Source organism: Sphaerodactylus townsendi, linkage group LG02 (genome assembly GCF_021028975.2).
Source record: "Sphaerodactylus townsendi isolate TG3544 linkage group LG02, MPM_Stown_v2.3, whole genome shotgun sequence".
Lineage (NCBI taxonomy): Eukaryota > Metazoa > Chordata > Lepidosauria > Squamata > Sphaerodactylidae > Sphaerodactylus > Sphaerodactylus townsendi.
Window position 1 is genome coordinate 146,045,135 of NC_059426.1, and position 12,408 is coordinate 146,057,542.

General features: G+C 43.2%; 1 protein-coding gene across 14 annotated transcripts in view; it reads left to right on the plus strand.

Annotated features, from left to right (window-relative positions):
• The window catches only part of NRXN3 (neurexin 3), a 1,536,364-nt gene that overhangs the window by 1,368,503 nt on the left and 155,453 nt on the right, over positions 1 to 12,408 (plus strand). For 11 of the 14 annotated variants that reach the window (XR_007243535.1, XM_048485037.1, XM_048485042.1 and 8 more), the window contains one exon: positions 4,829 to 5,136. Coding sequence is in view for 13 of the 14 variants with exons in the window: in XM_048485037.1 (XP_048340994.1) it covers positions 4,829 to 5,136 (308 nt within the window). In the remaining variant the exon portion in view is untranslated. Of the gene's footprint in view, positions 1 to 2,965; positions 3,023 to 4,828; positions 5,137 to 12,408 lie in introns of all 14 variants that reach the window. The other 3 variants (XM_048485034.1, XM_048485036.1, XM_048485035.1) reach the window with 1 other exon arrangement.

Genomic DNA, 12,408 nt, shown 5'->3' on the forward strand with positions numbered 1-12,408 from the left:
AACTCTGAATTTATGTAATCATTACGATTAGTGCTTAATCGCCTTAATGGGGTCTTTGAAAAATAGGGTCGGTCTGGAGAGTTGAGGTTTACTTTGCAAATGAAGAATTGAGAATAAAAATTGATACTCAAATGTGCAGACAGGAGACAAAAGGAGTGGCAGAGGTCTGACATGACACTTCAGCTATACATGTTTTCTCTTTGCATTGCCCTTTTCTTTTGTCCATTGTTTTCCACTTGATCCTTCAAGCAGAGATGCCTCTTGCAAAAGCTATGATTTAGCAGGAGCCCTCCCAAGAGACGAGTGATTGTCCTTTTGGCAAACACACACTTTAGGTGTCAGAGTTGTGTTACCAAGTGTAGCCGTGTCGAGTGTATTGCATATCTTGACGTTAGCTCCTGCGCTGGAAAAACATATTCCTCAAGCGGAAAACATAATGTACTTCACACATTTTCTGGAATTGGGTCATCATCTTGAAGTAGGTAGATTTAAGCTGTTGGAAATTATAAGGAAATAAAAAGCACATTATTTTTAAAAATCCTCTCTTTCCTCACAAATTGACACTGTAATCGTGTGATCCCAAAGTGAGGTATCCCTTTTGATGTCCGTTGATTTCATTGGACATAGAACTTTGCTTAGGATTTCAATGTGATAAACTACTCACAAGTCACAAACCAGGGAAGGGTGAAAACATGCAGTGGTGAGCAAGACGGTGCCTGCTGACTGGCTTCCTTGTCCTTATAGGCATTCAGTGGGGATGAGAGGAAGCTATTGTTTATAAATGAGTAAATGAGTACAGGCCTTGTACATGCAATTTAGAAACTGCATTCACCAAGGTTCCCAATCTTGCAGTCAAAGAATTTCCCACTGGCACTTATAAATGCATAGCTGCTTGTTCGCAAGTTATATGGGATGCAAATAAGAGAGGGTGCAGAGCCAGAGGGTATAATCCCTTTCCTGCCTGTATATATTCACATTTCTCAGGTGGTAATGCTTCCTCCCAGCTATGAAGAAGTAGAAGGAATTTGGCATGGAAAAAGTAGAGACTACTCTCTGTCCTTGATGTTCAGCTAGCCTCCTTCTGAAGTGGGGAAAAGGATGTTCTGACAAGAAGTCCTATGTTCTAGAATCTGCTACTGCTTCTTTAGATACCCGTACTCCATCAGGCATAAGCTTTTCCCCCATGACTGTGACTTAATAACATTTCTAAAAAGCATATGAATCATGTCCACCCTCTAAGCATCTCAGGGTAGTGTGTAGCCTTTCTTCTGTTCTTTAAACAACTCTGAAGAAAACAGAAGGCCTGTATTACTACATGGAGCCTATCAACTCTGCTTTTGCTTTCACCATGAATGAGGGATGTTGTTAGTTTAACCCGTGTAGTCTCAAGCCATCGTGTAGGCTACTGGAGGAGAAAGAAGACTGGAAAGGACTGAGAAAATTATGTAGGCTAGTTGCCCGGTTTCAGAAGTGATGAGATATATTTGGTGGTAGTAGAATTGGTTTTCCCCCCTTCAAACCTTATTTGGCTATATGCTGACTTGGATATGAAAACCGAGAGAAAGGATAGCAAAGAGCTTGTGGATGCAATGTAAGAAAAGGTATGGATTCTGCAATCTGTGAGGTCAGCCTTCTCTGAGAGCCATCATGGTGTAGTGGTTAGGAGCAGTAGACTCTGAACTGGAGAACTGAGTTTGATTCCCTACTCCTCCACGTGTGTGGCAGACTCTTATCTGGTGAACTGGATTTGTTTCCCCACACCTGTACCTGAAGCCTGCTGGGTTACCTTGGCTTGGTCACATTTCTTCAGAACACTCTCAGCCCCACCTACCTCACAAGGTGTCTGTTGTGAGGAGAGGAAGGGAAAGGAGTTTGTAAGCCATCTTGAGTCTCCTTGCAGGAGAGAAAGACAGGATATAAATCCAAATTCTTCTTCTACTATTTCTTCAGTTTGGTCAGCATCTGACTCACAGTTATCGGAACTTGGGGATAAACTGAAATTAGGCTGGCTGAATGGCTGTCCTCAAACTTGTGCAACCTGGCTTAATCGGCAGATAAAGATGGGCTAGTCTGGGGCTTCATTACACTTATCTGACCTGACTTTTCAAAAACCATCTTCTTTATGTGAAATCTGTGGGAAAAGATCAAGGATTTTTTTTAAAGGTAGAGAACATTTCATCTCTAGTTTAGGCAAAGGCTGATAGCTCAATGCTGTCTCCAGTGTGAACCCCAGCCCCAGCTCAAGCTATTATTGGTCCCTGAGAGTGACGTTTGAAGGCATAAAGAACCTCCCTTTTGAAGAAGTAAATAGAATAATAAGATATCTGACACTGGGAGTTTGTGAGTGGAATTGTTGGACCAGGTGTAATGAGAGCCCATATTAGTTTCCCATGTGATAACTGCAACTATCATGTCATTGCGTGAAAGAAATTACTAGGATGGATCCATGCTATTACAGTCATCTCTGTGATCTAATAATGACTGATAAAATAGGTTAATATTACCATTGGAGCCATTATTCTTTTAAAAAAAATGAATACTGGAGAATGTGCCATTATCCTCCAGATAACTGCAGTGTGCCATCAGATAATTTCAGTGTGCCATTCCCAGAGACACTCTGTGAGGAAAGAAAGGAACAGTATGAGAGGAACAAGGAAAAAAGCAGAGGAGATATTAAAATGTAGATAGGGAAGGATGTCTCAATCCTTTCATTTTTTTTTAATTTGCTGTTTTGACATCTGTGCACTTATCCATCTTGGTCAAGTCCAGACCTTTTTTTATTGAAACAGTAGTAGGGCGCATGAGGGGGTTGTGATCCCCCACCCTCTCAACTCTATGCATTTCACATACACATCTGCTTTGCTTGGTTAGCCTAGGGTTCTCCTTGAGGAATAGGAACTCCTTTCAGATACATTTCTTCTCTTGTCCCCATTCTCTTCCCCATGATCCATCCTATCACCACTAGATGATGCAACACCGCATCACTACTTGACTTCGAGACCCGCCACGACGACCAAAATTGGTGAGCTCCCCCTCCTATTCTGATCTACTTTAACCATTGGCTATGAGGGGATTGGAGATTGGGATTTAGGCTGTGCCCTGCACATGGTGGCATTTGGCTCTAATCACAGTGGACTAGAGAAAGTGGTGAGTGTGAAATGGAGAAGGGAGGGGAGGGGATGGCATGCCTGTGCAAATGTGGGGGAAGTCAGATGGACCGGACAACTAGTATTTCTACTTTGTGTTCTGAGACTTGGTCAGGGTGCCCCTTGGCTTAGCAGCACTTGATATATTGCTAAGACCTTCTTCTGTCAAGTATATGAAGCACATCTCGGGTGAGCTCACATACTAGGTTTATCATGTGTAAATTGCAGCTGTCACTTTAACTACCTGAATGCGTGAAAATGCTATTATCATGGATCATATTTCCTCATCACCTCTGCAGTTACCTTAGAAGGATGGGAAAGTAAGAAGGAAGGAGAAATGTCTGTCATAGGTTTGCATTGTTCCTTAAATTAATTGTGTGAACTCACCCTTGATGGTGGGGGGGGGGGGGTTGACAGTTACTGTTGGAACCCATTCTAACTACAAGTACAATTTCCCTGCTTTCATTCGGAGGTGGGGAAAGGATTAGGAGGAAACAGACTTCTCAGATCCCAAAGAACCTTCATTCTGTATTACTGTTTACAACCAGTGCATCAGAGGTAGGATCAGCAAGTCATGGTCCTAGACCAAATTTGGCTGCCTAGGTGTGCACCACCTGCCTTCCTCCTTGAAGTCAAAAAAGGAGGGCTGAGAGAAGTGACTGATATAGACCATGTTGAATCCTGACAATCCCCTTTGGGAACTGCACTGTGGTTCTGGCTCTTCCTCCTTTAAGTGGCCTTCCAGTAAAACTAGGAGGTGGCCATGGCTTCATTGAGGTATGTTTCACTGTGGTATTATTGAACTAGTAGACCCGAGTCTAGACATTACTGCTTCAGATTGCAGGTAGGCATTCACACTGTTGAGCCCTCCACCATACAAAAGCAGACAAACCTGTACTAGTCAGGGAAAAGGCTCAGCTAGACCCTCTTTCCCTGATACCAAGCTTTCTGTGTGAAGGGAACTGTTTTGTGTAGAGGACTGAATAGCCATGGAAATCCCGACCTGCAGTCTGAATTAATTTAGCATGGATCTAACTTTGCTATCGCATCATAGGGTTATTTGTATACAGGAATGTAATATATTGGAAAAAATATCTTTCATGGTAAGTGTAATCCAATATTGTATATTTTTAAAAGAATACAAAATTTCTTCAAAATTATTTTTTGCCCTTCCCAGCTGTTACAAGTTTTAAGGAACCATATACATATTCATCGCTTTGCACCTATCTGTCTCTCTTCATCTTTTGCTGATTCATTGGGCAAGGCCAGTTCTGAACACTGTTCATTTACAGTTCCAGGTTTTCTTTGTTCTCATGTGGCTTAAACCTAGGTCTTGGAGGAAACATTTGCAGAGATCCAAAATGAGGTACAAAGAGTTAGCTCTTAACTTGGGGGTGAGACCAAAGCTTGGGATAAAGGTGTTCCTGAGTGTGCTTAAGTTTGTACAAACTGGAGAGAAGGTGTAGATCCACTGATTTATTATTCAGGTTTATCATTATTTATAACAAAAGATAGTCCTTTATAGCATGGCACTTTTCACCATTCAACCTCCACAATTGTCATCACCACCATCTTCAAGAACTTGTTCTACTTTTCGGTTCAGAAAAACAGCACAGCAGAGCTTTAAAAACAAGAAAAGTATTCCTGGCAATAACAATATTCACCCCCCCCCCTTCACTTAGGACGACAGTTAACGATCTTCAACACCCAGGCGAAAATAGCCATTGGAGGAAAAGACAGAGGGCGTCCCTTCCAAGGCCAACTCTCCGGTCTCTATTACAATGGCTTGAAAGTGTTGAACATGGCAGCAGAGAACAACCCCAACATCAAGATCAACGGAAGTGTGCGACTTGTTGGAGAAGTACCGTCCATCGTGGGAACAGCACCCACAACCTCCATGCCCCCAGAGATGTCAACGACAGTCATGGAAACCACCACAACCATGGCCACAACCACAACCCGAAAAAATCGTTCCACTCCCACCATTCAGGTGAGCAGTTTGGTTTATACGCAAGTGCTCTTTTGTTTGTCTCTTTTTTTTGGACTTGTTCCTTGGGGCTCATTCTTTCCTAATTCATGAACTTGAGCATAGACTTTGCACTTTAAATTTGGTAGGAGCATTACTGGGTATAGAATAATACGGTCAAGTGCATGTATAATATTGCTGAAACCACACTTTAAGTTAGTAAATGTTTATATCAACATGAAGACTAGAATTTGAATGGAATATAAAGGGAATAATCACTATGGTAGATTTCAAGACCTTAACAAAATAATGCTAATATATTGTGTTTTTCTTTGTTGCCAACTGTATTAATTGCTGAATTCTAGGTTGTAGAGTTCAGTTGTGAGTCCCTGCTTTTGACTTAATGATAATAGAAAAAGAAAGGATTGCATCCAAAACTCAAGGGTCACTCCATCAGAGGCATCTCAAATCTTATTGGTATTTTTTTTCTCTGACTACAGCTTCAATAAGCCTTTTAAGGTCTGCACAAATCTTCAAAATGTCTTTTCAATGATTACAGATGGAAGCAAATCTGCAGATCAAATGTAATTGCTTTGATGAAGGAGCAGTGGCAGCTTATGTTCTTGTCTTAGTACAAATGATTTTTCTGCAGAGTAATTATGGATCACCTGATCTGTTTTTGTCGCCCACACGGAGTAGAAAAAAGACAGGCCAATAGGCATTGTTTAGCAAGCTTCAAATATAAATCTTTTAAAGCTTGTTGGCTTGTTATTCTGGTTGATGTAAAAAAGTGTAGAATCTTGTGGACTTATTGCTGGCAATGTTGTTTATTATTTCCAATTGGCGGTGGTGGAAAGTGCCATCAAGTCACAGCTGACTTATGGCAACCCCGTAGAGTTCTTAAGAGAAAGACATTCAGGGGTGGTTTACCACTGCCTGCCTCTGCATAGCATCTATGGACTTCCTTGGTTGTCTCCCATCCAACTGTTAATGAGGGACAACCCTGCTTAGCTTCTGAATAGGGTTTCCAACTTCCAGGTGAGATCTCCTGCTATTACAGTCAACTAACCTTTACCTTCTTCTCATCTTCAAATTTCTAACTTACCCTGTTCTGGCATCCTCCACCCAGTACCACAGTGCTGGTTGCCAGGCTGGGCCCAGTTACACAACGGAGAACTTGCAAGGACTTGCAAAGAGTACTCATTTACTCATGTCTCAACTTCCCACACTATTTTCTTTTCCCCTTTACTTGGTAACCCCACATCCCCAACCTTATCTGCTTTCCTCTGTCCTTCCCACCCACCCATCTTTTATTTGCCCTTCATCATCAACTATATTTATTATTTATTTCCTTTGTTTATAGGCCACCTTTTTCCACAATGGGAACTCAAACCTCTTTCTTATTCCTGAACTCAATTTTATCCTTAGAATAATAGTAGACTGCGAGTGAAAACCCCAGGAAAGGGCCCTTCCCCCAGCCTGCTGTAGCCCAAGCCCCAAAAGAGGTATGGAGGGAGAAAGAAGCAGTCTATCTCAGGGGTAGGGAACCTGCGGCTCTCCAGATGTTCAGGAACTACAATTCCCATCAGCCCCTACCAGCATGGCCAATTGGCCATGCTGACAGAGGCTGATGGGAATTGTAGTTCCTGAACATCTGGAGAGCCACAGGTTCCCTACCCCTGGTCTATCTGATCCTCCATCCCAAAACAGGAATGGAAGGAAGAAGAAGGGGGCAGCTTGCCTAGCCAATTTGCTGGGTGCTGCTTTCTTTGCCTCAGGGAGGTCTTGGGTTGGCCAGCTACTGCTTCCCTAATCCCACACAGGCAAGGTACTGCTTCCCTTATCTTGGTTGGGCATCTTCCCTACCTTGCAGTGGACTAGAGTTCTTGGACCCCAACAGGGATAGAAGATCCCCCGATTTGGTCCTTCTCTACCTGGCACCATCCAGCTGGCTGGCAGGGATTTTGCTAAGTTTAAAATGAGGTTCCAGCATGGTTAGTACGATGACAATACCTCCAGAAGTGATATCATCATGTATGTGATGCTAAGGAGGATGCTGTGGTATTTGGGCAAAGCTCTATAGTAAAAACAGCCTCTACCACAGAGTTTTTGCTCAAATACTAAAGCATCTCCCTCAACATCACCAACATGACATCACTTCATGATGTCAGCCTGACCTTCCTCCACAGCTGGTAAGTACCTCCACAGCTGGCAACTGTATACATGGCTCAGCTAGGCCAGATACTGTACTCTTCCTTATCCTGCATGGGGCTCAGTGAGTCACCACCCTCTGCTTTCCCTGGCACTGCACAGGGCACAGCCAGGCCACCCACCCACCCACCGCCTGGCCTTGCTTCAGTCTGGCCATGATGGTATGCTGTGTTCTACTTCTTCTTGCCTCCTGAGAGGGTCTGCTGGATGACACTCTCTCCCTATGCCACCTCACGCAGGGCTTGGCCGGGCTGGGTCCTGCCTTATGCCTTGTCTTGCCTTCTGTGGCGAGACAGGCTTGCTTTTGGCTGGTAGGCCCTATTTCGCACTTTGCACACCCCCAGGAGTTGCCAACTTTTCCTGGGGAAGGCTACCTTTCTCTCTGGGTATGCTGCCACCACCTGATCATTTGAGGACTGCCCGCTGGGGAAGATCAGGATTTCCCAGCTTCCTTTCCAGCTGTCTCAGTTTCCCCTTGGTTCCCCTCTCCTGGGTTCCATAGGGTAAACTGGAGTTCCTGGAGGAAACTGTTTAAATAGCGTGTCGAAGACAGTAGGGCATAAATGGTACACAGAACTGTCCTCCACATCTAAGTTTTTAAAAAGTATTTATTAAAAAAGTGATTACCATATGTTTTAGCACAGCACCAGATTTAGCAAGGGTTTCCAAAGAAAAGGCGATATAAACGCAAATCCCCTGCCCCTGTTGCTTAAACATACCTAATAGATGGTGGAAAGCAGGGTAGGTCCTCAAAGCTTATAATGTTGTAATTTGCAAAGAGCTCACATTACCTGACTGAACACAAGGCCCAGAAAATGGCTGCTACCTTCCACATCTAAGGCATGAGACTTGCACTCAGCAAAAGGAAGAAAAGAAGAGACCTGGGCAGTTCCCTTCAATTTATTAGATCCCAGACCCCACCCTCCTTTGACCAGGTCAGGCTGGGTCAAGATATCATTTCCCCCTAGGTCAGGTAGCATTTCCTGATGTTTCTCTGGGATTTCTAAGTCCTCCAAATCTCTGGTACCTGGTTGGAGAAGGGGAGGAGGAAAGAAAAAGGAAAGGGAGGTGGGAAGGAGCCATTTCTCCACATCCATCAGGCTCACCTGGGCCCTTTTTGAGGTATGTAGAAATGTCTGTCTTGTCCATTCACAGCTACAGTTTCTGCATTTAAGTATCCTCAGATTTGGCTGACTTTGCTATTAGAATATAAAATATGAATTATTAGGAATCCCTTTTTTGTTGATATTCCTATAGAGTCTCAAAAATGACAGGCTGAGAATCAGGTTTGGCTTTTCAGTACTTCAGGCTCTAATGCAAGTCTGATTATTTATTGAGCCCTTTTTGTGGAATTAAGTTAGTTTGCATCAGTGGTCATAAGAACATAAGAACATAAGAACATAAGAACAAGCCAGCTGGATCAGACCAAAGTCCATCTAGTCCAGCTCTCTGCTACTCGCAGTGGCCCACCAGGTGCCTTTGGGAGCTCACATGTAGGATGTGAACGCAATGGCCTTCTGCGGCTGTTGCTCCCGAGCACCTGGTCTGCTAAGGCATTTGCAATCTCAGATCAAAGAGGATCAAGATTGGTAGCCATAGATCGACTTCTCCTCCATAAATCTGTCCAAGCCCCTTTTAAAGCTATCCAGGTTAGTGGCCATCACCACCTCCTGTGGCAGCATATTCCAAACACCAATCACATGTTGCGTGAAGAAGTGTTTCCTTTTATTAGTCCTAATTCTTCCCCCCAGCATTTTCAATGTATGCCCCCTGGTTCTAGTATTGTGAGAAAGAGAAAATGTCTCTCTGTCAACATTTTCTACCCCATGCATAATTTTGTAGACTTCAATCATATCCCTCAGAGCGCCTCCTCTCCAAACTAAAGAGTCCCAAACGCTGCAGCCTCTCCTCATAGGAAGGTGCTCCAGTCCCTCAATCATCCTTGTTGCCCTTCTCTGCACTTCTTTCTATCTCCTCAATATCCTTTTTTGAGATCGGCGACCAGAACTGGACACAGTACTCCAAGTCTGTGATTCGCATCCACTGCTTTATATAAGGGCATGACAATCTTTGCAGTTTTATTATCAATTCCTTTTTCTAATGATCCGCAGCATAGAGTTTGCCTTTTTCACAGCTGCCATGCATTGAGTTGACATTCCCATGGAACTATCAACTAAGACGCCTAAATCCCTTTCCTGGTCTGTGACTGATAGCACTGATCCCTGTAGCGTGTATGTGAAGTTTGGATTTTTTGCCCCAATGTGCATCACTTTACATTTTGCTACATTGAACTGCATTTGCCATTTCTGAGCCCACTCACCTAATTTATCAAGGTCCGGCTTGGAGCTCTTCGCAATCCTTTGTGGTTCTCACACCACCCTACATAATTTGGTATCATCTGCAAACTTGGCTACCACGCTACCCACCCCTACTTCCAGGTCATTTATGAATAGGTTAAAGAGCACTGGTCCCAAAACGGATCCTTGGGGACACCACTCCCTACATCTCTCCATTGTGAGAACTTCCCATTTACACCCACTCTTTGTTTCCTGTTTCTCAACCAGTTTTAATCCATAGGAGGACTTCCCCTCTTATTCCTTCATTGCTGAGTTCTCTCAACAGTCTCTGGTGAGGAACTTTGTCAAAAGCCTTTTGGAAATCCAAGTAGACAATGTCCACGGTTCACCCCTGTCCACATGCCTGTTTACACCCTCAAAGAACTCTAATAAATTTGTAAGACAGGATTTGCCTCTGCAAAAGCCATGCTGACTCTTTCTCAGCAGGTCTTGCTTTTCTACATGTTTTATAATTTTATCTTTAATGATAGATTCTACTAATTTACCAGGAACAGATGTCAAACTGACTGGCCTGTAATTTCCTGGTACCCTAGATCCTTTCTTAAAGATTGGTGTGACATTGGCCATCTTCCAGTCTTCAGGGATGGAGCCTGATTTCAGGGATAAGTTGCATATTAAAGTGAGAAGATCAGCAATTTCATGCTTGAGCTCTTTAAGAACTCTTGGGTGAATGCAATCTGGGCCAGGGGATTTGGTAACATTTAGTTTATCAATGGCTGCCAGAACTTCTTCCTTGTCTATCACTATCTTTGCTAGTTCCTCAGATTCGCCTCCTAAGAAGCTTGGTTCAGGTGCAGGAATTTTCCTCACCTCCTCTTGGGTGAAGACAGATGCAAAGAATTCATTCAGCTTCTCTGCAATCTCCCTGCCATCTTTTAGCACACCCTTTGTTCCTTTGTCATCTAACGGGCCTACCGCTTCCCTTGCTGGCTTCCTGCTTTTGATGTACTTGAAGAACTGTTTGTTGCTGGTCTTGATGTTCGCAGCCATGCGTTCCTCATAATCCTTTTTTGCCTCCCCTACAGCTAACTTGCTTCTCTTTTGCCACCATTTGTGTTCCCTCTCATATTCTTCATCAGCCAAACTGGACTTCCATTTTCTAAAAGACATTTCCTTTTTTAATAATTTCCTCAACCTCTCTTGTTAACCATGGTGGCTTTCTTTTGGACTGGGTGCTGCCTTTTCTAACCTTGTGGAACACATTCCAGCTGAGCTTTTATTACTGTGTTTTAAATAACCTCCAAGCATCCTGGACAGTTTTGACTCTCTTTGATTTTCCCTTTCAGCTTCCTCTTACACTATCCCCCCTCATCTTTGAGAAATTTCCCTTTCTGAAGGCGAATGTAACTACATTAGTAGTTGCCACTTGTTCGCATGCTGAGATACTGAATCTGACAGCATTGTGGTCGCTGTTCCCTATCGGCTCAACAACACTGACTTCCTGCACCAGGTCCTGGGTCCCACATAGAATTAGATCTAGGATCACCTCTCCCCTGGTTGGTTCCACAACCATCTGCTCTAAGCCACAGTCATTTAGCATATCCAGGAATGCTCTCTCCTTACTATGACCTGAACATGCATTTTTCCAGTTTATATGGGGATAGTTAAAATCACCCATTACCACTACATTTTTGTTTTTGTTGGCCTCTCTAATTTCTTTTTCCATCTCAGAATCCTCTTGTGCACTTTGGTCAGGGGGACGATAATATATTCCTAATATTAAACTGTCCTTCACACCTGGTATTGATATCCACAGTGATTCTGTAGGGGAACCAGCTCCCCTTGCATTGTCTATTTTATGTGATACTATGCTCTCTAAGTCTTCAGGGATGGAGCCTGATTTCAGGGATAAGTTGCATATTAAAGTGAGAAGATCAGCAATTTCATGCTTGAGCTCTTTAAGAACTCTTGGGTGAATGCAATCTGGGCCAGGGGATTTGGTAACATTTAGTTTATCAATGGCTGCCAGAACTTCTTCCTTGTCTACCACTATCTTCGCTAGTTCCTCGGATTCGCCTCCTAAGAGCTTGGTTCAGGTGCAGGAATGTTCCTCACCTCCTCTTGGGTGAAGACAGATGCAAAGAATTCATTCAGCTTCTCTGCAATCTCCCTGCCATCTTTTAGCACACCCTTTGTTCCTTTGTCATCTAACGGGCCTACTGCTTCCCTTGCTGGTTTCCTGCTTTTGATGTACTTGAAGAACTGTTTGTTGCTGGTCTTGATGTTCGCAGCCATGCGTTCCTCATAATCCTTTTTTGCCTCCCTTACAGCTAACTTGCTTCTCTTTTGCCACCATTTGTGTTCCCTCTCATATTCTTCATCAGCCAAACTGGACTTCCATTTTCTAAAAGATATTTTCTTTTTTCTGGTCACTCAAAGATTCAGATAACTCTATTTAACGTGTAAAACAGTCTCATCCAAATATTTCTCAGAATGTTTTCTACCTCATATACATGGCAGCTTGCAAAACCTACTGGAGCCATTATATTCTTGAAATAGCGTCTGGATGATTTAATAAAGTGTAGAACGGCCTCTAAAAACATGGTTAAAGCAATGATTTCCTGGATTCACCCACACTACAACAAATGGCCTCATCTTGGCTGATATTAAAGCAATAACTCTTGACACTTCACTCTCCCCACTGAAAGGAAGATAAAAGTCAATATGCACCTCCATTACAGCTCACTATTTCTCAAGAGCAGGTCAGTTTATTGCTGTCACAATGGAA